Here is a 27,041-nt window from a genome sequence, read left to right as displayed (position 1 = left end):
CCTTAATTCTAAAATTAAATCTATTTAGTTTCTGATTTCTTTAACAAAAATGGAACTATTGCAACGTACTGCCTGTCCCTCTTTCCTAGTTGCTTTTGAACCAATTTGAGAGCAAGGCAGATGTTTTGAAGAGTTCTGGGACTCTTCTCAAGAATGAGTCGTTGAGGTTTCATACTACCTAAGAAGATTGGAGGAAGGGATCAAATGTGTTTTCAGACAAAAGCAAATCCAGCAGTAGAAAAATAGAGGTCATTAAGGTCTGCAAATTCAGCTGCCTGTGTTTTTTCCAGACCTTCGCTGTTCTCATTCTGTGTAACTTGACAAACTCAGTTTAATTTTTGCTCAGATGGTACTAGTTTATTTTCTGTTTGCACCAGAGCCTTCTTGACCCTTGTAGCACACATCTTCTGTCCTCCTGTTTCTTACTCTCATTTTAAAGAGTTTGCTCATCCCCACATGGTTAATATCATCCTTGGGCCAGAGAGGTTTGCTGGCTGACATATCTGTGAACTCTTTTCACAATGTTTTCTTATTAATTATATGACACATGCCAGTGATTGGAGCTTGTTACCCTTTGTGTTTGAATATTTTTCAAATGACCTGCAGAACTAAAGGGGGGAATAATCAATGCTTATTATAAGGAGGAAAAACAACAACAACAAACAAACAGAAAAGCCAGCTTTATCATTGCAATGTATTATTTTGTAATAAAGTAACATTTATGAATTTTAAAAATGTCTAACAGAACATATAAAAAAAGAGCAGGAATCATAACAGGCAGTATCTTCTTCTTTGAGATTAGCTGTATAGATACTCAAGTTTGGTATTTCAAAGCTCAGACTGAAGGAAACATTTTTGTGGGTCTGCTCTGCTTTTCAGACTGCCTTGCAGGTCAGGAACAAAACATGCTGCCTTCGTATATGAGTCTGGTCAAATGGTTACTCCATGCAGCTGACCCTACCGTCTTTAACTTATAGCTGCATAATTACTTTATCTCCTAATTGCTTTATTTTCTTTAAATAGCCTTCAATTCACTGAGGATCTTCCCATCTATGAGCAGTTCAGTTCACCTACTAAATAATCCACTTCACATGGGGTTGAGAACTTGCTATGGATTGGATATACCCCTGAAATGTCTTTAATGAATTAAACACCACAGCAAGTATCTGGGTTCCATCTGTTAATAAGATACACTCACATGCTGTATAAACTAAAGCCATATTCAAGCTTCCAGGTTCAGAAGAAATTTTCCAGCTACTGCACTTAGAAAATGTTCCAAGTGTGAATAAAGGTTAGAAATACATGCCTCCCCAAGTCTGCAGGCAAGCTGTGAAAATGGTAAGGAAAAAAAAAAAAAGGGAGGGAAACAGCTCACATCCCCTTAGCTTCACTGGTGGGTCAGCTAAATACATCCATTTAGGCTAAAAAGAAGGGACTTTGCTACTTTCACACTGAACAGTCCATGCAGTAACAAAACCTCAAGCAAAGTTAATCTTTTCCCACTGACTTCAATAAGCATGATTCAGGGGAGAGAAGAGAATGCTTTAAATACATTCTGTTGCACAAACCACATCTTCTTTACTGCATAAATTGGACACCTAAGAAATCTGGGTGTATTTAAGACATTGCAGCAGAATAGCTTTTAAGCAGAAGTAAAGATTCAAGAAACCCTTAAATCTCAGGCAGCAGCTACATATTGGGTGGAATTTTGAATCAGTGTAGGTGAGAATAAAAAGCACTACAGAAACATAAAGCAAGATATTTTAATAAACAAGGTGATCGTTATGGTAGACCACTATACTTCCATACTGCTTGTATAAGTATCCATTGATCTGTAACATGTTTAGAAATACAAAAGTAAAGATGATCAGCTAATTCAGCGTAAAGCGCTATGCCATTGGCTTGGCAGCTTTTGTCCAGGCTGCTGGCATCCAAGATAACAGTACGCTTTCCTGCCTCCTGTTTTGTCCCTCAACAGATGGAGCGATGATCCTGTTCCTGAACCTGACTTTAAAACCTGAAGCGGAGGGAGCAGTTCCCCTGTCCAGGTGAGAGCCACAGCTGACGATGTAGTAGCCTGGTTTGTAAGGCTTCTCCTTTGAACAGCACCAAATGCTATCTCAAACACAGCTCTTAGCACCCACTCAATACACCAGCACAGACAAGTATTTTTCATCTCCTCCAGTTTTGGCCAAGGCACTGGGATCAGTTAGCCAGCACAGAACATCAGAATGGTCCTCCATCTGATTTACAGATGAGTTTGTGTAAACAATACTTTCTTCAAGCAGCAAATACAAAAATAGCACAATGAACTTCACACCAAGTTTAGAAGATTAACTCTGGTCTAGTTATTAAGCACTACAATTGCGTAAGTTTTGTTTTTCAGCTGCATTTCAGGGACTGAAACGTTGGGCAGTTGTCTGAGCTTTTTATACCAGACTGGCATTTGAGCTAGTTTCCTTCGTAAGTGTGCACTGCATTCTTATCTGTATGTTCTGCTTAAAGTTGCACTGTGAATTTTTTTAAGCATTCTTCCTTTTCACTTCATCTCATCACTGTAATATTTTATCCACGTGTGCATAGTACTCCAGAAAGACAAAGAACATAGTTCTTGTAGATTATCAAGTGAAGCAAGAACACCCCCTTTGGGTAACGTACAGTCACTGCAGAAAGTATTGCTGTTTCCCTTAATGATTATTTGACTGTGGTTATGGCAGAAAAAAAAAATTGTGACTGAAGATCTGATTGCCCTGAAGAAATAAAACAACCTGTTATTTACAAATGCAGGTATGTTTGGACTTTCCAATGTTCTTGCTCTGTACTCCAGTAGCTTCAGCACAATAAAGGTATTTTATCTGGAAATGTTATCAAGAAGAGAAAAGATGTACCAATTATCTCTGCTTTATCAGTTCAAAGGTCTGAAGTTATTTTGAATGTGTAGGCCTCTGCCAACATAATAAATTCCATCATGCTATTCTCTTTTAATACACAACAGACCAGTGAAGGTGCATCGTAACATACAGAGAATAAATTGGAGTGTTGCAAAACCTCTTTAAAAGAGGTGGAGACTTGGGAACAGGGAGCAAGAGTCAGTTTATAAGGATGTGACAAACATGTTCTGAGGTTAGAAGCCTCAAAATGTATTACAGAAGCAGTGGAGCAATAAAATTCAAAAGAATAAGCATACAACTAGTGGAACCAATTTTGTCCCAAACTTCTGAAAACTGGGTGAAGTTGATTTCTTTAGGAACTTTTCACATATTTTGGATTTTTTAAATACATCCCTTAGGCTGACTTATTTGCTAGAGCTCTCCATAAAGAGAAGACCATGGGGACAGGATGTTGGAAAAAATTCCTCTAGTGCTTGCTTGTAGGCCAGGTTCCAACTGTGCTTCAAAATTCTAGTGAGTTCAAAACTCTGACCTAGCTCATGAAGGGAAGAGTTTGACTTGGGCCATGGGGGAGGGGAAGAGCTTATAAAATTATGGCATTTCAGCAGCGATAGATAGCAGGATACTTTTCAGATTAATCAAGTAGTTGTTTCACTAAAGAAACACTGCCTCTTCATTAAGGACTACCCCCCTCCCCCCCCCCAACAGCAGGCATTGGGCTTCACAACTTTTCTAAAGGCTTCACAAACTTTTCTAAACCTTCAATACTTCAGGGTAGGCAGTTATGCAAAAAACCGCTCATATCTTCTATTAAAATCAGTCTGTTATTTAAACAGGAAAAAGACAGAGACCTACAATTGTTGGTTTACTTTAATTATTATCATACAAATTCACTTCAGAAAAAGAGGAAATGTTTTCAGAATAGATTTTTCCTTTCAAAAACTCAATTGCACCTTCAGTGGTCAGTTCTTGAAACCTCTTGTTCAGGACCTAGAACGAGGGAATACAAAAGGATACATTATTTTTAGTAAACTACCCTGTCCCATAAACCAAGCCTTTGCTGATGGCAAGGCCACAGGGATTTGCTGTATTTTTAGAAGTTAATTTGAAGAATTAATCCTGTTAAAACAAAACAACAAATAGCAATTCAAAAAAATGCAGACATAAGCCAAAGGATTTTTAGATACAAACAATTGAGGTGCTTGGCTTTTTTTTTTTTTTCCTATTCCGGAGCTAATATTTATTTCACTGCCAATACTAAGTGGTAGTTTGTCTTTCAGAGTTCCTCTGTTATGACACAGCCACCTTCTATGTAGATATGCTACACTGTTGTCACTGCGATGAAAGCCCATAATTCCCTTTAGAACTCGTTCTGCCAAACAAACATTGTCATTATTGCGCTGATGACATGACCTAAACGAGAGAAAACAGAAGGACTCTTCTTACCAGAATCACATGATAGCCCAGTTTACTTAGATGCCGCTTCTTCATTGCAAGCTTCCCTTGGGGGTGTGTTGTACCCAAACAAAAAGCAGAGGGAGGAACAAAGAGAAAAGCCAGTCTACAACCCAGAAGAGTATAAGACAATGATTCAGTAGTGCAGAATACATAGGTATCTTTCTGATAGGCTAAGTATTAAGGCTGCACACATTTCATTATCCCTTTTTATTTCTTCAGACTTAATTGCAACTTTTTTTTTTTTTGCCCATTTACCCAAACTGGGTAAAGAGCAGAATTAAGTCCTTAAATCTCTACTTCCCCCATAATAAGAAGGAAATATTCTACATTTTGACAGCTTGTGCACCTGTTTTGATCATTTGCTAACACTCAGGATCAGTTACTTCTTGCCATTGAACCCACTTCGAAAGGCAAGAAAATGAACACTTTGGAAATCAGTTCTTGTTTCACAATTCACTAGCTAAAGCAAATTATAGAAAATACATTGCTGTACAGTGATCCAAAACACAAAGGTAAGTTACCCAATTCTAGTTGAGCCTTACTGAAATGATGGATGTCCCATTTCAGTTAGCGAGAAGTCTTTTTTCTCACATAAGACTTATGCTTTTTCAAATAGTATTTCAGCAGCTGAATTCATTGCTAAAAATATATCACTGACATGCAAATTTTGGAGACTTAGAACAATAACTGAATTTTTAATTGGACACAGAAATACTTGGAATTTTACACCATAATGGTTTTTTTTTTTTTTTCCCAATTTTAATCATACTTCAAAATCTGTATCTACTATAAGAGGTTGAAACATTCCTTCCTGTGAAATTTCCTGCCTCGTTCTCTGAAATGTAATTAGCCTCTGTCAGAAGAAGGTATTGAGCTGAATGAGTTGTTTTTCTCAACTCAATGTGTGGCAATTTCTGTATGTTTCTGTGAGCGTAAATAAGAAACAGTCTACTTTGCTTCTGCAAATCAGCAGAAATAGTAACTGGATAGAATAAATAGAAGCAAAACTAGCCTGCTAGAAAAAAAATCCAGTTAAAAAAAGGCACCTTTGAGCACTTATTTCAGCATGACTGTCTGCTGCAGTTACTGGGAGCACTTTCTTTCTGTCTGAATCCATCCAGATTTCAAAATCTGAAAACAAAACAACAAAATGTTAAACACTGCAAGAGTTTACAATTAACAACCTATGTAGCTCATTTGGAAGTTATTGGTTGCTTTTCCCTCCCCGCAACCAATCTGAACAGCTACAGCTTGCACACCTCCAGGAAAAGAGTTGGTTTGGTTTTTTGTTTTTTGTTTCTTTTTTTTTTTTTTTTAAATTGCAGACATTAGTTTATGAAAATGAAATCTTAAAGAAACCAGTTTTGATCTGAGTCTGTCAAACCTACTCAGATTGTCCTGTAGTCTGATTTCTAGTTAGAAATACTTAATCTACAAATATCACAAAAAAAAAAACAACGTGATAATCTGAGTTTGCTAGTAAATATAAATGAAAATGTAAAAGAAACCAAATGTTATGAAATGATCACCCTTCAAAGATCATATTCCATTTCATAAATGAAAGCTGAACTCAGCCAGATCTTAAGAGAAGAAACAAGTCAGAGAACAAAAGGTGGTGAATTTTCGTTTTTCCTTTAGCTTTAATACTAAGATGTCAACTTTATGAAACAGTTGGATACCGTGGAATTATATGCAGTTAAAAACTGCTTGCTAATACTCAACAAAAAAGTCCAAATCTGTTTTGTAAATAAAAGCAGTAAACTGACATTAACAGGTATCCTGGAAAATAAGATTGACCAATCAAAGAAACCATTTTTTAAATGACTGTCTTCAGTCATTTTACCTTTTACTCACCTGTAAGCCATGCAAATTGTTACCACCTGATTATTTTAGGGATTATAAATCTACATTAAAAAGTAATGGCATGCATGACAGTAATTTGGCTTCGTACCAATATGATACTCATATGGCAGCTGAACATTTTGCCGAAACATGTTCTCATCTCCCAGAAGTTCTAGCAGTGCCTCCCGAGCCTTTCTGAGATGAACAGATACTAATGAAGAGAAGCTTTCAGTTGGCACAGATGCAGGCTTCATGAAAGAAGGGCTATCAAGTTCCATACATGTTCTCACACAGTGAAGCATTGTTTCCCTTTTTTCCTTGTAAAGATCACCTGAAAATGAATACAAAAATCTTACAGCCAGTGTATCACTTCACAAGATTTTTCATTTTCTTATCTTTTACAGTCTATTCAGAACCTCTTCAGATTCCAGGTACTAAAGCTGGTTTACAAATGTTAAGACTTCCCATATTTTTAAAGATGCCTGAACATCTTGAATATGGAACCCTTACCTCTCAACACACTTCTACCATTTTCACCAACCTCACATTCATTTTTGTGCAAATTATTGAACTGTAGCCACCACGGAGCCCAAGACAACAAACTTGATGCCTTAGCACATAATTAGAGAATAAGGTGTCACTTAGGTCACAGTTACTGTGTCAGCTTTTTCTTGCAAATGTCGTGTTTAATGCTAATGGAGTTTGACTTTTCCAAGCTATAAACTTTAGTACAATTACAACAAATTATGTACAGAGATGCACTGTGCTTTTAAAGAATATGATGAAGCAAGGCCTGACCTGACACAAGTTCTTCAAAGTTGTCCTTTTTCAGCAGCTGATCGAGTGCACGATGAGGAAGATATCCTAAGATGCAAAGTGAATACACCGCCTTCAGTAGTTCTGTATTGGAAATCTGGGGAAGGTACTTATTCAAGCAGCTGTGAAGAGTCTCATAAAACCTTTTCCAAAAGCAGAAGGAAAGTAGCTGAGTACACAAATAAGACTATATAAAATGTAGTTTTCAAACAATTTCAAAAATACAACATAGAAATAATTATTATCTTGTATAATCCTATGTTCTTTAGTTCACCACTCCCATTAGAATCTTTGAGGCTACAGCTACTTATCAAGAGACTTAGTAGCTTCATCAGTCTAGTTCCAAGAAAGTACCCATTTTCAGCTACGGAAAACAATTCCTATGTAGTACAAAAAAATACTAAAAGCACAGCAAATTTACCTTACAGATTAATAAATCTAGATTATGGACTTTTTCACAATTGAAATCAAATACCACTTGCCATTCCATTCATTTCCTTATATTACTCCATGACAGCTATGTAACATCAGGCATTCTAAAACGAAAACCTACAAATGATGTTGGCCTCTGGGAATATAGTTGAGTCGTGAATACACTCGAAGAACAATCAAAAGGCTTTTCAAGTCCAGGAATTCGGAGTCTTCTGTGACTTTCTCAGCAAGAACACCCATCAGCTCAGTGGGCTGAAAGCCAAGTGACTCGAAGGCAGAAAGAAAAAGGATAATCTAAAACAAAAGACATTTTTATAAAGTCAAGAAAGTCAGTGAAGTGGATCTTATCTTTTGTTTTCAATAAGAAATGGTTTTTAATGAAAGCAACTTTTAAAACCCTAATATGCCTTTTATTTCTTAATTTAATCTGCAAGTCAACAAAGAGAAATGCATTTATGAAAATTAACTGCATGAATTTCAAAGTGACTTTCATACAAATATCTGTTCCAGAGACCGAAGATACACGTGAAAAAAGGTAAAACAGGATGAACCAGACATTGCTTATTTTATTGCTACTACTATAAAGTACTTGGTCTCAAACTCACCTGTCTTTTGTCCAAGAGGCAGACAACAGAATTAACATAGTCTGCTACTGTTGAAAACAGTTTTATATTACGGTACTGTAGACTGTGACAAGCTTCCAGAATAAGAATTAATTGCCAAAACGGAGCATCGTGAATATTCTCTGTAACATAAAAGAAAAAAGAACAAATGATACAAGTCAATGAAAGCCTGAGTTGAAAAAGATGAAGTACTAAAAAGCAATGCTCTCTCTGAACTCCTACGCTATGTGCTGCAGAGTGACATGCATGTCATAAAAGATAGTGACTGCAGGAGAAAAGAGCACAGCTACAATAGTACAATCATCAGCTGCAGACTTCATTGCTTCCTCTGCCAGAGGACTCAAGACGACAGCAGGAAAATAACTGAATTCACATCCTCTGAGTTGTGCTCAGTGGTTTTCTAGGTTTAGCATGAAACACCTCGTTTCTTGAGGTGCTGAGTACTGACAACTGCAGTTGAAAACAACGAAAGCTCTGCATCATATGTAGTGATTTGTAATGCTAGGTATTCTTAAAAAAAAAAAAAAACAGGCCAAAGGAATCTTGTATTACAGGACACTTTGACCTGAATCTCTGTCTGCTGTTTAATTAGAAAATGAATATCACCACTGGGTCATTTCTTCACTTCTGCAAAAATTAACTCAATTTATGAAATACATAGTTACTACAATTACAGTCAGGTCCCTAGATATGGGAGAGGGCACTACTTTCTTGAAAGCCCCAGCAACTAAGTAGAACCTGCAAAACCTGCTGGGGAGTTCCCTTACCTCATGGGCCCCAAAGGATGCCCTCTCTCCACTTCCTATTCTATCCCCAGCTCTGAAAGGGAGAAGTTTCTACCAAGAAATAAATCACTGTGCCCAGAGCATAATTTGCACAATATGCAGCAAGTCCTGAGAACATGCAGAAAAATGTACTGAGTAGCTGCTGACTCTGCACGCCACATAGCCTGTGTCTATGTGTGGTAGAGTCCTCTGGTAGAAGGTGGTTAAAGACTGCATCCTAATCCACAGAACAAATAAAGACTGTACAAGCAACCCAAATATTTTTGTTTCCTAAATGTTAAGAATGTTGTTTCACTATCTTAATAGTTTATGAGACATACGTTCATAGGTATTTTAAGTGTGAATAAATACATGCAGACTCTGTATACATAGAAATGCATTATAAAGGTATGGAGAGAGGTGAGAGCAATAACTTTCATTTAGATCTTTTAAGCTGCAGCATGAGGTCAATTATTAATCAGCATTCAAGAATGAGATCCAGCTAAACAGGGAAGAACTGTATTCCATTTAGTCTATCAACAAATTGCACTAGACCACCAATCTATCTATTGATATCTATCAATATCTATTTCCCATTCAGATTTGTTTTAAAAACTTATCTGAAATCTACCTTTTATTGCTATCCTTCACTTCTTTTTCCAAAATAATGCATGCAGAAGAAAATCAAAGAAAAAAAACAACGTAATTCAAGGAAACGCTAAAAAGGGTAGAGAATACAAGAACTATTTGTTATCATTATTCATCAGTAATTTTCTGTCTTGTCACTCATGAAATCACTCCACATTACTGTCTTATCCTGTAAAACAAACATGTTCCCTGAGTTTTAAAGGAAATCAAGAAAGGGATGTGAAAGAAATAATGAGGAAGAACTTTGCACAAGGAAGGGAAATTTAATAAACACTTTTTTTTTTTCTTTTTCTTTTTTTTTTCTTTTTTTTTCTTACCCTGGATCTTTTTACTGCAGGCATTCAGGATTGGAATGGAACAATACTTCATTGCAACAAGACCCAAAAACACACGGTGAGCATTTGGGTAAGTCATGTGGTCTATCTCTCTCCAAACTGCCATCTAAAGTGAATTAGAATTTATTAAATTCTTTATTCTCCACATACACTACTGTTGTTTTATTATGAAAAACTTTTCACCAAAACTTTTCCAAATTTCTTAACCTGTTCAGACTTACAAGTAAGAAAAAAGAGCAACAGAAAGCAAAAGCATAAAGTAAGCTCTTTCAGTTTCTCAAAACACAATTAGAACAGATCAAGTGTTCTAGAACTCTGTCACTTAGCAAGTTCACAGCAATTTGCCTTTACATGGATTTTTTACAAGAAGTCTCAGTAAAACTTATTTCCTAATGCTGTGAATATATACATTATGCTAACTCTTAAAAAAAAGAAACAGAAATATAATTAACATAGTTGGCATTTAAATTATTGCAATTACTAGTTTGGATGTGTTTGAGAGCTGTAGGCCTTCAACAGGATCCAACCCCATACTGAGTAGAATATTTTTAATACAAACATCCAACCTGAAATGTGCATTGAGGCACAGAAGCTCTGATACCACAGAATAGACTTCATTTATAGAAGTAGCAATTAGACTAATAGAAGTGACAGCAAAAATGAGTCTAGCTTTATTGGATATTAAAAAAAGCAATATTCATACATATTAAAAAAATACAATATTCATGTGTATCAACAGGTAAATACAAAATGCACCTACAATAGAAATTATACAGTTTTATGTCAGTGTTCCAACTACAGGTTAGTAAAGGGAATCAGGGAACAGCCTACACATTCTTCTGTGAAATACTAGGTGGCCAACCCAGAGGCAAGGGAACAACTATTTTACTGTCTCAACTCCTTTTGTGCAATTTCCATTGCTTTCTGTCCCATTTCATGGGATAAATTCCTCCAGCTTCAAACTTAAGATCTTTTTACAGATATAGCTGGACCATGATTCATACACCAAAACCTTTGTGTAATTTCTTTGTGCACCTGGAAAGAACCATACACAATTTACAAAACAAAGCAAAAGCACAGGCTTTGTGGAAGTAAAAATGAACCTCCAGACAAGTTTACCTCTAATTTCTTTTTCAGAAAGACCGGAGCATCCTTTCCCATACATTTCATCAAGTTTTGCAGTATGAAGATATCTGTGATGCTTGGGAGTCGCTGCTCTACTAGTAATCTGAGGAAGAAAGAAATGCAAGGCCTTGAGACAGTTCTCTCATTTCAGCAAAAGCAGGTAGGTACCCCCATTTTTTTTCATTAGCATATTCCCAAGTTAAAGCAGTAATTCCTTCCTACTCTTACATCACTTATTTGCAAGGCCAGCACAATTTTACATGATGTAGCTGTGGCTCAGTTGGAAATCATTACATTGTTACAGTGATATGTTTTTTTTTAATGCTTCCTGATACCTAAGTGCTGTCCCTCACAAACTCTGAATATCAGAAACACCTTCCTTGTTACTACAGGTGACTGCAAATGTGAGTGCAGTTAAGCATCGAGGAATTAACACTTCTGTAGAGAACAATATATGTTTTATAACAATGACAACAACCTTGTGCAAAAAAAAAGAGCAAGCTGTTCTGTGAGCTGCAGAGACAGAAGGAGATATCATAGCACATAAGTGCATGATGAAGGTGTTCTGTTTTCCCAGCACTGCCTTTTCTGGCTCAGATACTGTAACTGTTACAGATACTGTAACTGTTGTCTCTGATTCACTCTTAATCATATCTACGCAACTACCAAAGTACAAAGTGTCACTGTCTAAGGCAGTGTATTGCTCTGAAATTCATTGCTGCAGATGCTGTTCCCTCAAATGGACAGAAGAATAGCCTATAGGTGGATCTCCTGCTTTCTACCTACAAGAACCATGTACCTGAGCTTACAGGAAAGCCTGCTTTTTGTGTGTCACTAACACATCCACCTTTTCAGAGCAGGTCCTGACTCAGGACCAAAAGAACTAAACTAGTGCAAGCTCTGTGCTAGCCTCAGTAAAAAGAATCTCATATGAGTCAGCAGATTGGATATCCATACAAATCTCATTGGCTTAGGGAAAATCATTAAAGTCAAAGAAGTTATTCTGATAAAGCACTCACCTGAATGCTTTGCTGCATTCACAGATAGATAAAATGAAAACTTGTTTTCATCTTAATTCTTCCTTACTAAATTAAAAAGAAATAGGGCCTGGCTGTTCTCATCACGAAAAATCAAAATACTTTATAATTTAAGCTAGACTCATTACCTCTTTCTTACAGGTTAAATATGTCTTTTATGCACACACATTCCCTCCATGATTTTTAAGACACATATATTCAAACAATATTTAAATACTAATAACACATGTAAGGTAATTTTCTCACTGTAATCCAGCTTGAAGAGCGCTCACATTCTTGTCTTCATCCATCCTGGCTAACGTAGTGGCCAAAACTGACATACAGCGGTTATCCAGTTGATTGAGCTTCTCCTGTTAAAGAGTTTTCACAGTGCTAGATTACCTCAGACCAGTAAAAATTTCCGAAAAGAAAATCTCTTACTTTGTACCCGTCATCCTGTCTTCCCATTAGAAGTCAGGTCATAAGCTTAAGTCTCCACTGACCTCCACAGTCTCCAAGTTCATTTGAAAAGGGTAACGATTTTTCAGACTTCTCTCAGTTACGTGTGAAATCAGGCAGTGGTTTGAAAAATGAAAGAAACCAGATGTGCATACTGATTAACTAAGGGAGCCCCGTTTTCTCCGAACATCAGAGTAAACCAGAGACGTAACCCAAACCCCTCTGATGCTGTACAGCCTCAAAAAACCAACCCTGATATTTCAGCCCAAACTTCTGTGAGGGATTTTGATACTTACTTGGCACACCCTCAACAAAGTCTGGACTAAGAGAGTGTTCTGAGGAACACCGAGGTTCACCACAGCGTGCAGACTGAACACCAGGTCGCCCCGTGTCATCCTCCTGGAGTGCTGCAGCAGCTGCTGACAAAGCCTGACGAAGGCCGGGTGCTCAAAGATGAGCCGCTTCTCGTAGCGCCGCTGGTCTTCTGACATCTTTCTCAAGAGTTTCCACATGGTAGTTAAACAGTTGGTGAACTGCTTGATGGAGAAAGCAGACTCTGAGGCCAAGTCCAGTACGTCACTAGGACAGGCGCACTTATGGAGTCTGTTAAAGAACTGTTCATTTTGATCCAGCACTGCCTTCACTCCGAAGCTCTGTGCATCACCGTCCAACTTCTCCATTTCCAAGGAGCTCTGCGGAGCCTGCTTGCTCACTGCATCCTCTCTACTCTTTTCCTGCTGTGCTTCATCACCTGTGCTGAAAACATCTGCTTTTTGAGACAGAAATCGAAGAGGCGATCCATGTAGAGAGGGAAAAGTATTTAGAAACAACTTCCTGCAGTTCACATTCTCCAGGCGATCCCTATGCCTGCTGCTCCATACAACGCGCCCGCTTGTAGGAGCTGACGGTCTGGGCCCGGGGCTGCACCTGTACAAGTACCTGACTGCCTTCAGCAGGTAACCCATCTTAGGATTTATTTTTGTCAGCGTCTCACACATGGATGTGAAACGCTCGCTCAAGATCAGGGATCTGAAGAAATCCTACCATTGGAAACCGGCCTGGAAAATGAACATAAAGACATTTACATAAGTCAAGTGGAACTGATATGCAACAGATTTGCGGGCTCTTAAGTAATACTGCCATGGAAAAACATGTAAAAGCAGCAGCTGGGAACGAATCTGCAGAGGATTTTATTGGGCTTCCCGCACGCCGGGCGCCACCTTTTCCTCCGATCGATGCTGCGACCAAAGCCACCTCGCCGGGAGAGAGAACCTCCTCCCACCGCCCGCCCCGCAGGCCGGCCCGCTCCCTGACGGGGCTCCGGGTCCGCTCGCTGCCTGCTCGGCAGAGCCTGCCCGGGGCGGCCACGCCGCCGTGCAAAGCCCCGCTGCCGCACAGGCCGAACGGCCCCCTGCCGGCTCCCCGCGGACGGGTGCTGTGCGGCGGCTCTGCAGAGCTCGCGACACGCGCGCGTGACTGCAGAGGACCGCGCTCCGCCGCCCAGGAGCGGTTACCTCGTTCTCCAAGGCGCCATAACACCCAGCCGCCCTTCGCGCGCGCGCCCTGAGCGAGCCTCGCGAGAGGGACGGCGCGAGCCGAGGGACAAACGGTTGCGGCGCGTTGCCGCGCGACGGCAAACCGACCGTTAGGAGCGGCGCGCGCATGGCCAAGCTGGTGCTGGCGGGTGAGGCGGCCGTTGGGCGCTGTGGGGCTGCGGCGGCTGCTCCTCTCAGCCGGCTCTGCCGCCTTTCGCGCCTTCGCTCTCTCTTGAGCGTGGCGTCTGTCCGTCACGCCGCCGCCGCCGCTTTCGAGTCAGCTCTGTCACCCTCACTCCACCGGGAAGCTTCTCTCTCTGCTATGCTCCCCTTCGCTCGTCCGGTGAAGCACCGCTTAGGCGTTGGCCGAAACACTCTTGCTGAACTGAGCAGGAGTTTGGCCTCTGAAATTACCCTTTCTTTGCTGGTAATTTGCTTGCCCTGACGCTTCAGAAAGTTCCCAGAGGAACTCGTGTGATACCGGTCACGCAGGCTCTGTGCCAACCGGGAGCAATTCAAAGAGCGTTTGACTCGCTGGTATCACGGAGCCTTCCCTTAGCCGTGCCGTTGCTGCTCCCACAGGTAGGGCAGGCTGCCCGCAGTACGCCAGAGCCGAGCTCCTGGCCGACTACCTCCAGGCTAACCTGCCGGCCTTCAGCGTGCACAAGGTGGTTCAGCACCCCGACAGGTGGGAGGTAAGGAGCGCAGATCCAGCCGTAAGGCCCGGCACTCCGCGGGCAAGGAGCGCGCTCACCTCCAGTGGGTCTCGCTGTCCCGCGTTAGCGCCTGGGTAGGTGCGCACAGGTGCTGCAGAGCATTGGCTGTGAGTGCCAGCATGAGGGAAAGTTTGGATGCTGTGAGTCTGGCGTTCTTGTCAGTCTTACCAGGGGATAGGGGCATAGGGTGAGAGCCGTGTGAAACTGTTTAGTTGATAGGAAGTACGGATAGTTATAGTACGGACAGGCTTCTCCTGTACTCAATGGAGTACTTTGCTGTATGCCCAATTGTTCTTTCTACTTGAAGCCAATTTTACATATTGCTGCATCTGCAGTGTGGTCCCTATAAAAAACTGGGAAAAAAAATGCAGTATTACTTAACAAGATAGATGGTACTGTGATGTTTTTACCCATTATACTTTGCGTGACACCTCAGCCAAGTAACTCAAATAGTAAAGTGAATAGCAGTTAACCTCTGCAGCCTACTTACCTCCCACAGAGGTTACCTTCTTACTTTCTTAAGGAATCCTGAGATTCCTTGTTGATTTGCAACATTTCTGTGTTCAGTATCACTAAGAGAACAGAGCAGAATTACAGCAGTAAAACCAGGTGGAAATTACTAAGAAGTTGCTTATTTTGCTCTGTTGCTGGAATATTGTAGTATGTCTGTGTAACTTGCTGTGCATGTCAGTGTAACTTTGTGTCAGTCTGCCTTTTTTTGCGCACTGTTACATGGATAAGTTTTAAATGCTTGGTAATTATGTATTGAGAGGGAATAATGTTTATAGCTGTAGCATATTAGTGTTAACATGTGAACAAATATTAAAACCTTCTGGGGTGATGTTTGCATTAGCAGTGGCTTCATGATGTTTGTGAAATGAATGGATGGGAGCACAAATGGTCTCCAATCATTTGGAGAGAACTGTTGGACCGTGGAGGCAAGGGTCTGCTTCTGGGAGGACTTAATGAATTTCTGGAACACGCTCAGGTAATGAGCAACTCTTAATACAGTAAGCCCATCATTTACATCTTCTTACAGCATTGCTGATTTTTATTCCTCCTTCAAACGTAAAATAAAGCTATCTTTTCCAGTGTTCCCTTGCTGTGTTTGAGCTGTCATTTGATTAGAGAACATCTGTTTTTGTTCTTAGAACTATTACGGCATCACCTCAATGATGCTGACTGAGGAAATGTTAGAGATTGCCGAGGAGAACCTGCAAGCACACATAGAATCTGAAAAAGAGCAGGAAGAGATTAGAAGTCTTATCAACCCTTTGCAGATCTGGATCACCAGGTTAGAGTAGTAAAAAGAGTATAATTTTCACTCAGTTGCAGAAGAATACAGTTTTTCTTATCACGTGAGATATAACCAGCCGAGGTTATACATGAATCCATGTAATTTGCTGATTTGAATTAGATCCTGCATCCCTCACTATGAGCATTCAATGTATGAATTGAAAAGTATTTCTATTTTAGTTGCATTTTGTTCCAGTGTAAGTGGCTGATGTGAACAGGTGTCAGTGAGCCCCCTCGAGCACCTTGTGGAAAAGCAATTATTTACAAAATAAGCTGTAGTGCAAATATTTTACATTAAATATTTTTTGAAATATTTAAATAGTCTTTTGCAGTTCTAGCTATGGAAATGTATGTATTTCCCATAGTCCCATCAAAAATATCCAAGAGATACCTTAAAAAAAAAAAAAAAAAAAAAAAAAAAAAAAGTTTAAAATCATAGTTCTTCAGTGACATTTTTAAATGACAACATCACTTGAAATGCATAGGATGAAAAACCTTTAAATGAAAGAACATCCCAAATTTTTAATTTTAAGATGTTAAAATGGGAGCGCAATAAGGGATCCAAGCTAGTTATCTTTTTAAACATAATCAAATGCAAAGACAAGATCTTTGTGCTTACTGATGTAACACTTCTGTACAAGCAGTGTACAGTGGTTAACTATAATTTGTCCGTATCCTTCTTTTGTCAGTGCATCAGCTCCAACCTGCTATCAGCTTATCCCTCTGCTGGCAAGTGGTGATGTGTTTGGAATGACCACGGAAATCAGCATCCATTTGCTTGATGCTGTCCAGTTTAAGGAATGTCTTTCTGGTGTTGTAATGGAAGTTGAAGACATGGCATTCCCACTTCTCCGTGGTATTTCAGGGCACACTGAGACAGATAAGGCTTTTCTTCAAGCTGATGTTATCGTTGTTCTTGATGATATTGTTTTAGAAAGAGACACCCGGACCCTTGAGGACTGCATTAGAACAGTGAGTGAGATCTGTCAAGTGTATGCTCCCCTGATTGAGAAGAATGCCAAGAATGGAGTCAGAATAATTTCTACGGGAAAAAGCTTTGTAAACCTTAAGGCAATGATGATTATCACGTACGGCCCATCCATTAAGCCTGAAAATGTCATTGCTGTTGCAACATCCTGGGAAAGTGCATCTAAAGCCATGCTAGCCAGGAAGCTGAATATGAGTACAGCAGGTGAGTATTTGTGTGTTCTGGGAGCATCTGGGGAATCCAGTGGATAGACATGTTGAGAGCACATACTTCATAGAACAGTACAGTTGATGTACGTGCAGAAATGCAAGCGCAGCAGTGCACCCATTGAATTGCACAGCTGTACAGAATGCCAGGGTGTGACTAGCAGCTGCTACTGTTTGCTTACTGCTATCTGAATCTCTGCCTGATCCCATAAAAATTACTTTTCTTGCCAACTCTTGTGCATTGCCTGTCTAGTCTTGTGTCTCTACTATGTTGGAATATACTAAGCTGGATTGAGCCATGTGGCAGATGAGGATCTAGAACTTGCAATCACATTTATACCGAGCAGCATGTTATTTTGGAGAGACACAAACTAGCTGTGAATAAACATGACAGCATGCTTCTGTGTCGATAACAAGAGCGAGGGAAATTTGTGCTATAGCATTATTTCTGGGTTAATTGGTTTTCTTTCTCAGATTAGTTGTCGTAACTTGGTCGTATTCACAGAGTTCTGGACAGCACAGCAGGGCTGTGTTCCAACAGTCTGTTCAGCATCAAGATCCTCTCAAGCGCTGCAATGGAAGGAACTGGTAGTCAACGACAGTGACATTTGGGAGCCTGATAATATAGAAAAAGAAGTTAGCAGGCAGAATTGTCTATCAACAGTTTATTTCAGAAATTCATTTTGTACCAAAGCTATAACATTTTTGAAATATTTTTAATAGATTTCTTTTGAACAGTCTGTATTTGCTTGTACAGAACTTTAAATGGAAGGTTGTTCTATATTTGTAACACGATTTGTTTTGTTTTCTAACACAAAAATATTTACTAACTTTTGTTTATTTTATGTAATAACATGATATTAATTAAAGTCCCATTACTGATTATGATGAGGTTTCATATTATGTTATGGAGAACTTTGATGCAATTTTCAGATGAAAACATTTTTGCTATTTAAGGCAGGACACTGAAATGAAAAATAGTTTATTTTCAAGTGGACTTCCAGAATTCATCCAGGTCAACCGATACTGTGAAAATATTTGTCTTTCTCCTTGTTAATCTGTATATTTTCCTCTGTTGCAGGTGTTAAAGATGTGATTGTTTGGGGCAACATTTCTGGCTGTATCTACATTGATTTGTCACATGCAAAGCTTTACAGATGTGACAGTGCTGTTTGGGGCCCAGCTAAGTTTTCACGTCCTTTGTTGAATTTGATTTACGATAGGTATGTGCAGGACAGATTTGTTTTTTAAAGTAAAATTAAATAACTTCTTTACATCTGAGTTTATCTGAACTTTTTAATGAACATCAAGAAATACGATTGTTTTCAAGATTTGTCTTTGACTAGCACTGTACATAAAGGAAAACTTGAGCTGAAGTACTAAGTTTGCAAAAGAAGTTGAGTAGTTCCTCCTCCTATACATAGGTCTGATTCCTCTGCCAACTTTGTTTAGAACTATATATTCCTACATAGGAGGCTTCAAGAAATACTGAAAAGCCGGATAGTGAATGGGATGTCTGGTATGCATGAAAAGACTTTGAAACAACGCTAAGCATGTGTCTGCATCTTGTATCTGAATTACATTGAATTTATGGCCTGAGGGAACTGATGTTGTCAATTTCCCATAAGATTAGTTAATGTGTGTTAGAAGGATGCATGACATCTAAATAGCTTCTAGAGAAAAGAGAAATAGCAGAGAAAGGATGTTTGGAGTGAGAGGACAGCTGATGTTACAAGTACTCAGGCCTGGATTTGCAGGGCTCCCACTCTGGTGTAAGCCCTCCAGCATTTACAGGGTAGCAGATATTTCTTTTGTTCTTTACTGGTACTGTGCCAAGCAGGGATTGTGGTGCATGGCTGGATTCTTACGTAAGACAATAACAGATATAAATAGTAATTATAATAGAGGTCATAACTTGAGTAAATGACCTTTCACAGACAAATAATCCTTGTTGTCATCTCTTCAGCCGTTTTTTACTAGACCTTATTTTCTGCCTTCAAGTGCTTTGCCCTCAGCAAAGCCTGAATAAACTGTAACTGTTATCTTCACTTAATTTTAGTTCTGTTGTTCTATTCTTCCTATAGTCATCTCAGGGCTTCCCTCCCACCCTTCTTTTTGTTGTCAGCAAATGGATCAACTCAGAATTTATGTCTGCACAGAGTTCCCGTGTCTGCCATTGTGCAGGAATATTACTTGCTCATGCAGTAGCCACTGCACTAAGATACTGGTTTCATGGTTCTCCTCCTGGAGAGATTGTTTCTATGGGAATATTTAGTGAAGGTATGTCTACTTTTACTTCACGTAATCTTTAATAGCTTCCTTGTAGCCTTCCCCAATTTCTATAATGTGATTTTTTATTGATCTTTTTTTCTGAAATGTAATAAAGAAAAAATCATTGTATCATTGGAAATTGAGAATTTTTTTCACTATAATAGCCTGCAAATCTACACAATTGTCACAATTATCTTGAGCTCATGATTTGATATTCATTTCTTAAAAGTGTCTCTTAGGTTGGTAGTATCTTGTTGGAGATTGTCACTTAGTCTTTTAAATGATTTTTTCATGTATGTGATTTGTGTGTGGAATCTTTGTAATTGTTAGAGCTAAAGGTACAAAAGCATGCTCTTCTTGTGAAAATATGTGGGCCAATAAACGGAGTATTACGCTACAGCCATTTAAACCTTGTGTGAAAGAAAGGATTTACACTTTTTAAAATGTGAAATTGTTATGTGTCCATCAAACTAAAATTCAGAATTACAGTCAAAGGGAAGCCCTTTAGTCTTTGAATTGTGCAGTCAGTCTCTGTACTGAGATCTTGCACGGTTACAAACTTCTGCAAATTTGTAGGGCTTAATCTTGACATTGCTGAACATGTGGTTTATAATCATAAATAATATGTCTGGGCAGTTTTTCCTTCTCTGCAGGTCAGTTTTGCATTCCTGAAGGGATTGTCTTCTCTATGCCTGTGAGGTTCCAGAATGGTAGCTGGGAAGTTGTAACAGAATTAGAAATTAGTGAAAAAACACGGGAAGTTCTGGGACGCTTATCCTATGATCTGATACAGGTAATGATTTTGTGCATCTGATGGTATGATGCCCATTCTGCTGCCTATGGGCACATTGCAGTGTAACTTGGGCTACTGAGACCCTTATTGCAGATGTTAGGCATATGCAAACTGTGCACTAGAGCTCATGTGTGTAAAACAGTATTAAAAAAGATAAGGTAGTATTTTTGTATTGAGATGAATAGAATATTGTTCTGCTCCCCAAAACGGAGTCGATAAAATAAGTTTACGTATGGAAATGTAAAATTTGCACTCCAACATTCTGCAGGCTTTGTACAAACTGAAAAGTTAGCTTTAAAGCTTTTACATTCTGTGGTGCTGATTTTAATTTTGTGTTCTCAGAGTGGGTCTGTGCCAAGAAACATGTCTTTTGGGAAGCTCGTGGCTGTGACTCGATGAATGAAGGCCAGACATTATTATGAAAAGGGATTTTTCAGTAAATACAGAATCAGCAAGCAGTAATTTCATCATTAGCTATTTGTCATTTAGTGAGACAGAAAGAATTTAATTTGGTTAAGTATTAAAGTACAAAAAGGACTGGTCCCAAATTCCACATCCTACCATCAATAAAATATTTGTCATCTTCAGTCACAGTGGTTTATATGTGCCTATTATCTTTGTTTGAACATATTTTAATTTTGTGTGAGACACTTCAGTGCACCATAAGTAGGGGGCATTAAAGCTGTTCTTTTTTTTTTTTTTTTATTCAGGAAAAGCGCATTGCACTAAAGGAAATAAAAGAAATGCATCCTTACAGAGCTGATGAAATCACTGCTAAAAAAGATTTGTGTCAAGGTGGGTTTTCTTCCCCATAAGAGACAACACCAAGTTTTAAGTGAGAATTTAAGTCATGAATTCTTATTTTATGCCCCTTTCCTTTAAACTGAATATAAAATTGTTCAAGGAGGAACATAAATAGCAAGTGCTTGTCTGATAAATCCTGAACATGCCGCAGGAAGTCTGCATGGCAGATGCCTTATTTTTATAAATTTCTTTCATGTCATTCACAGATAATGAATATAAAAACTGAGCATGAATAATACAGTTAGGATAAAAGTACTAGGTTTTTTTCCAACGTAGAGTGAATATAATATATTTTATTTTAGATTATTATTAAATAGAACATCTTTTTAAACTATGTAACTGTTACAGGAAAAGCACTTTCAGCATATAACCTACTAAAGGTTTTTGAGGCAATTCTTTACTATTCTTTATCCTCCAGGAATAAAGTTGAATTTCTAACAGAGAAAAAAAAAAAAGCAAATTGGAAATCAAGCTCCTCATTTTTCTGCTTATTGTAATTCATTTAATATTTGTGATCTATAAGATAGCCAGAATGAGAAAAAATTGAGACACCCAAAGAGCGCAGACTTTAAAAAAAAACCAAGAGATTCTTTATTGCTACAAAGAAGGCAATGTCAGATGCCAGTAATGAGCACTCACATCTGTCACTTCTTCCAATTACAATAGGTGAAAAATCTGTTCAAGATCACTACATTTTAAATTATTTACCCATTTTGCTTCACTAATGAGATGCCAGTTTTATCATTAATTAATTTTACAATACACAATAATACAACAAGTTTCAACTAAAAACCTATTGAACAACTACAGTATCCATTGCTAAGATTAGGAGCAGTGAGAAGTCTGTCATAGGTACAGCTTTGGCAAAACTCCCTTGAATCTGGTCTACTTTTCCCATGCAGAATAATGGGAATAATTTCTCCTATGTCTTTGGTGCTGCTTTTCAACTGTCAGTCATCTTAAGAATGTGTAAAGGAAAGCATAATTGATCTCATTGATCTCAGTAATCAAAATAAAAACAGATTACAGTACATTTTTTTTCTTTTTTAATATTTCTTTTTCTTGTATCTCTTCTACCTTTGATATCCCATTTGTGCCTTTTGTCCTTTTATGCAAATAAGATGTTTCTGTGCTTATCCCTGACCTTTTGTATTATCCTTATGTATTCCTTCTAGATTGCATAGTTTGGATTATTTTTCATTCCAACATAACTTTTATTGCCTTTATGATCAGGTTCCCAAACATAACGTTTGCATACATTTTCCCAGGCTCTCCCTCTTGTACTAGCCATTTCTTTCTACATCCGAATCCCACTGCCCTTTTTCCTTTAGAATTCTTTCCAATACTTCAGTTCCTACACTTTGCATGTGTTATCTATCTACCCTGTGATCGAATGCATTAAGGGACAGAGTAAATAATGGGGCAGCTATTTGAGGCTGATGCACAGAGCCCTTAGTGAGCACATCAGCCTTTCTGTTATCCATGCTCTTTTCTCAGAAAAGAACTACAGACACAAGATGATTTTCCTGATAAATACAGAATTTATTTATTCCTCTAGTTATTGTAATTTTGATTAACCCAGACAGATGATTCCCAGTTAGACAGGAGAGTCCTCCTCTCTGCTGTCTACTTGTGTGGCACTCCTTTTCTAGAGCAGCCCTGTTCCTGTAGCTGTTTTAAATACTAAGTGAGTCACTCCACTGCTGGCAACTAACAGTTTAGTTCTTACTTTTCTGACATTAGCATCAAGGGCCAAAAATTATCTAAGCTTATCTCCCTGCAAGTTTAACTCTTTTTGGAAATCAGCAAAAATACGTACTGCTTTTGCTTTATGTTTTTACAGAGATGGAAGCTTGTCCTACTGGCTCAGTTTAGCAAGAGTTGTCTTCAAGAGAAAATGGTGAAAATTCCCATGCTAAAACAATGTTTCTATAGTTCGAAAGAGTAAACTAGAAAGAAATGTGAAGTGTTGTCATAGCTTTTATTGTGCTGGCTTCATCCAAATCTTGGAAATCAGTCGGTGGAAAATATCTCAAGAAAAGAATAAATGTAAATCTTAATCTAGAGACCAAAGAAAAACATTCACTCAATTTAATGTGTCTAGAATTTAATTTATGCCCAACTTCTTCAGATGAATGAACTGTTTAGAAAAAAAAACTCTTTCATGTCTGAAATGTTCATATTAGTATGACTTTCAGCAACGCTTCACAGAGCAGTGGTTACATAATTCCAAATTCCCGCCTCTTATGGTGATTGTAGATTATGATAAACATCTCCAATGTGAGAATGTTTATTCTTAGACAAGATTGATTTTTAACACAACAGCTTAACTGCGTGCATCTTCTTGGTGACAAGATCATTTTTATTTCTATTATTCTATTTCATTAGTTTCATAGGGACTGCTCATACATTTCAAGTCAGACATACCGTTAACTAGCTCCTTGTCTAAACCAGGTTGTTGAAGAACTGCTTTAATTTTCATGTCTTCAGTATCTCAAAAGATGGGGACTATGATAAATGAACTATGATTGTACTTGCTAATTTTTTATCAGTTGTGAATGTTAAAAGCAAAATAAAAAGTTTTCTATTCCTTGAATGGAACTCATGCAATTGGAATAACACATTTTTTCTGTTCAAGTGGACCTTCAAACTCTTAGCAGGGATAGCCTTCATCTTACACGAGGAAATCAAGAGGAGTTTATGTTCTTAGCTGGTGAATGAGGAGTTCATAGAAAAATGAGCTTGGGAAACCTGGATTTCACAGGAGAGATGGAAGCGAGAGTGTAGTTTCTTACACAAAATATATACGGGAGAAGCAAGGTTTCACTGGTACAAGCATCTTCATGGATAAGTTCACCTAGAAGTTGTAGAGGCAGGAGTTGTAAGAAGCTTGAAGTAGAGGGCTAGGAATCATTAATTTCATGTGGAAATGCTCTCTAGAGAATTAGTTTCTAGAACTGTGTGCATAGAAAATTGGTTGAATCTGTGGGAGAATCTGGAGCCGGGTGTCTTGGCAGACTATAGGAGAGAAGGATGCTATCAGTAGTTTTTACAAACTGCGCTTGATTTGTTTCTTATTCTAAGTCAGGAACTTCTGTAAAATGTGTTTAAATTTATGTTTTTCTATATGGAATATGATCTTATAGTCTTTTTAATATTTGAATTCTTTTACTCCTCCTATCGAGGTAGCAGTTCAAACTGCGCATTTCAAGCACAAACAATACACAGCTGTTAATGAGAAATATATTGCAGAAATGTTTTGTTTCTATGCAGACTTACTGGGCTTCTGAGTTACTGCCTGTGAACCATAAAGAATTTTACCTCAGTGTTTTAGAGGAGAATGAGAAAACAATGTCTTGGATGTCTCTTATATCCAAAATTATTCTAATTAATAGTTATGAACTAATTTGCAGTAATTAATTAGTGGCCTGCAAGGAAATTCAGATCTTTAGTCAGGGAAACATAACAGAATGGAAACTGAAGTTTCTTGTCCTTTTCTTGGGTCTGTATGAAAGAATAAAAATAATAAGAAAGGTAAAATATGATAATATATTCAAAGTTGATTGTATCGTGTTAGACCTAGTCATATATTGACAAATGTGGGTTTTCTATAAGTAGTAAGTAATTCCTTGTGCATGTTTTCTCAGAAGTTACTGCTGGGGCTCTGTATGCAGGGAATTCATAGCTTTGATGAATTCTATATTGAGAAATGTGTTCCACAGTGAGAAACGTGAAAATTGCCTTTAAGATAAATGGATATATCTAAAAAATGTTATATATATTCTCCATATTTCGATCTGCTGAAGAGAGTGTAAGCTTCCTGTGTAATTGGAACATTCCTTATTGTAGGACATTAACACTAGAGCTTACTATTTTTTCCTCTTTGTTGTTGCACCAACTGTTACAGCCCTTTTACTGCCTTAGTGTTCCAGCTTCCACCTTTTTTTTCCTCTCTATAGCAACACTGTTTCTCAGCAACTGGGAGATGCTTCGCAAAGACCCCTCAGTTGAAAAACATTGCATTCCGATGATAAGAAAAATTGGCTTTGAAACAAAGATCAAAGAAGCTTTATCTTGAATTATTGAAGATATTTATTACTAATTAATTAGTGTTTTCTGTTTTGACTGCTTAGACAATTACCTGATGCTTTGATCTGAGCTGTTGCTAGGCATTTGTTGAGAACAGCATTCATTTAAAAGCAAAACCTTTAGAACTATGTCTTGAAGTCAACTTCTAAGTGCTACAAAACTACTGGACTTCTCTGAAGGTGTTTTCTGACCTATGGGCTCTTAGCAGCTAGCTGAGATAAAGGTAAGCGCTGTTACTCTATTTACAAGGAGACGGTAATTTCAGGCTTTGAACACAACATGGAATGTTTTCACCCTTTTAAGGAAACAGAAGTAATTGTACTTTATTTTATACATATGTAAAATGTTGCTCATACATTGTCTGACTCATTTCAAAAGAAGAAAGGCTTCTGTGAGCAAGTCAATTGATCTGTTGAGAGATTTCTGCTTTACTTGATCTGATTTGTCTTTTCCTGTATTTTAACTTACTTGTGCATTACGTTTAAAAATGCGTTTTATTTGCTAAACAACATATTCTGAGAATTTGTATAGACATACAAAATACATGGAGGTGGTTAAAGCATATTACTTTTCTTGCACTTTACACAAAGGTACCGGAATAAGGCTACTGTTGTTCTGCACTTTACAATAGTTGGGTTAATGGGATTAGAATGTATAATTATAGAACTTCTTTCTGTACATTTGTAACTAGTTTTATAATTCTTTTTTGTTTTGTGGAATTGCTCTTACTATTAGTAAAGGGTACATACATCCAAAAACACTGGTTGAAATAGTTATTAGTGACCATTATTAATTCAGGTGTGATGTTTTAGTAGATGGACGATCTTTTTCCTTCATATTGTATTCATTATGAGGTAGATATGCTAACAGTGGAGTAGAACCCACTCCTTTCAGCTCAACAGTCCTACTGCAAGGAGCTGGCCTGTCTGACATTACGATGTTGCATCATGACCACTAGTTGAGTAAAACACTTAAGCAGGTACATAACTTTGATACTTCCTTGAGGACCACAGTTCAGATGTATAATGTATTTATCCACATGAGTAATTTATAGGGTAAGCATTTCACTGCATGGAGAGCTCGTTATCCTACCTAAGTATCAAGTGCTAATATATTATGCACACTGTTAAACTCAGTGAAGCCAATGGAGCTGCTCTTATTAGAGTAAGCTGAATTCTAACATAGGTGAGTTTAGCTTGTGCATTTTTATATTCATCTTGTTTTATTTTACATACCTTTGGTAGAGAGACAAAAGGAAGAAAAAAGAGGCAAGTGCTGTTTTTGTACATCTGTCATTTACCAAACATGTAGAGTTTAAGTTGCTACATGTGGCTTGTATTTAATTCACTGCTTAGGATCTTCTGATTTCAGTGATTTCTATAAATTGATTTTTCTGTCAAAGTATGTGGACATATATAATGCTGCGCCTGTTTAGGAGTAATTGCATAAGCAAAATTGCATGCCTATGTAAATGTTGGGCAGAACTGCAATCTTGCAAAACTCAAGGTTGAATCCAAGCTGTAAATCTTGCTAAGGGAAGAAAACAGAGTGATGCTGAAAAAGGAGCAGTGTGTTTCTTTCAAAGAGGAACTTCAATAAAAATGGAGGCATTGTACTCTGTAATGAGGAAGTAATAAAAGCAAGTCTGAATCCCATTATTTTAAATATTTATAGGTTATTTAGAGTCTGAAACACAAAGTTGCAACTTTTACCAATTACAATGCTGAACAATTTATTTACAATAAATATAATAATCATAGATAAATGAATTTTTATGCTTCATAATTGGCCAATATTCTATCATGCTTCTGGTAAATAATCAGTGACTCACTGCAAAAATGTCAAGAAATGTCAAGCAGTGAAAGCTTGGGTAAGTTTTGTTTTAATACCGAATTTATTGTTTAGTCTTCAGATATTTTCAATTTAATTTTTAT

The 27,041-nt window shown here is 38.0% G+C and overlaps 2 protein-coding genes across 2 annotated transcripts; one reads left to right on the top strand and one right to left on the bottom strand.

Annotated features, from left to right (window-relative positions):
* Positions 1-3,761: 3,761 nt before the first annotated feature.
* Positions 3,762-13,374, bottom strand: FASTKD2 (FAST kinase domains 2; the record flags this gene model as incomplete). The annotated part of the gene is made up of 11 exons (XM_079539369.1): positions 3,762-3,881; positions 4,338-4,452; positions 5,396-5,480; positions 6,301-6,522; positions 6,990-7,150; positions 7,561-7,733; positions 8,045-8,184; positions 9,792-9,915; positions 10,929-11,037; positions 12,218-12,321; positions 12,706-13,374. The coding sequence occupies 11 exons, from the start codon at positions 13,372-13,374 to the stop codon at positions 3,762-3,764; spliced, it is 2,022 nt and encodes a 673-aa protein (XP_079395495.1).
* A 1,154-nt stretch (positions 13,375-14,528) lies between these two features.
* On the top strand, positions 14,529-21,029 carry MDH1B (malate dehydrogenase 1B; the record flags this gene model as incomplete). Its single annotated transcript, XM_079538881.1, has 8 exons — positions 14,529-14,639; positions 15,514-15,648; positions 15,812-15,954; positions 16,646-17,148; positions 18,232-18,373; positions 19,276-19,430; positions 20,075-20,214; positions 20,925-21,029. Exons 2-8 carry the CDS (start codon positions 15,538-15,540, stop codon positions 21,027-21,029), a joined length of 1,299 nt encoding a protein of 432 aa, XP_079395007.1. The 5' UTR covers positions 14,529-14,639; positions 15,514-15,537.
* Positions 21,030-27,041: the final 6,012 nt, after the last annotated feature.

This window comes from Tetrao urogallus (assembly GCF_951394365.1).
Source record: "Tetrao urogallus genome assembly, chromosome: 8".
NCBI lineage: Eukaryota > Metazoa > Chordata > Aves > Galliformes > Phasianidae > Tetrao > Tetrao urogallus.
The sequence above is the reverse complement of the archived record's forward strand: the minus strand, read 5'-3'. Positions and strand labels throughout refer to the sequence as shown.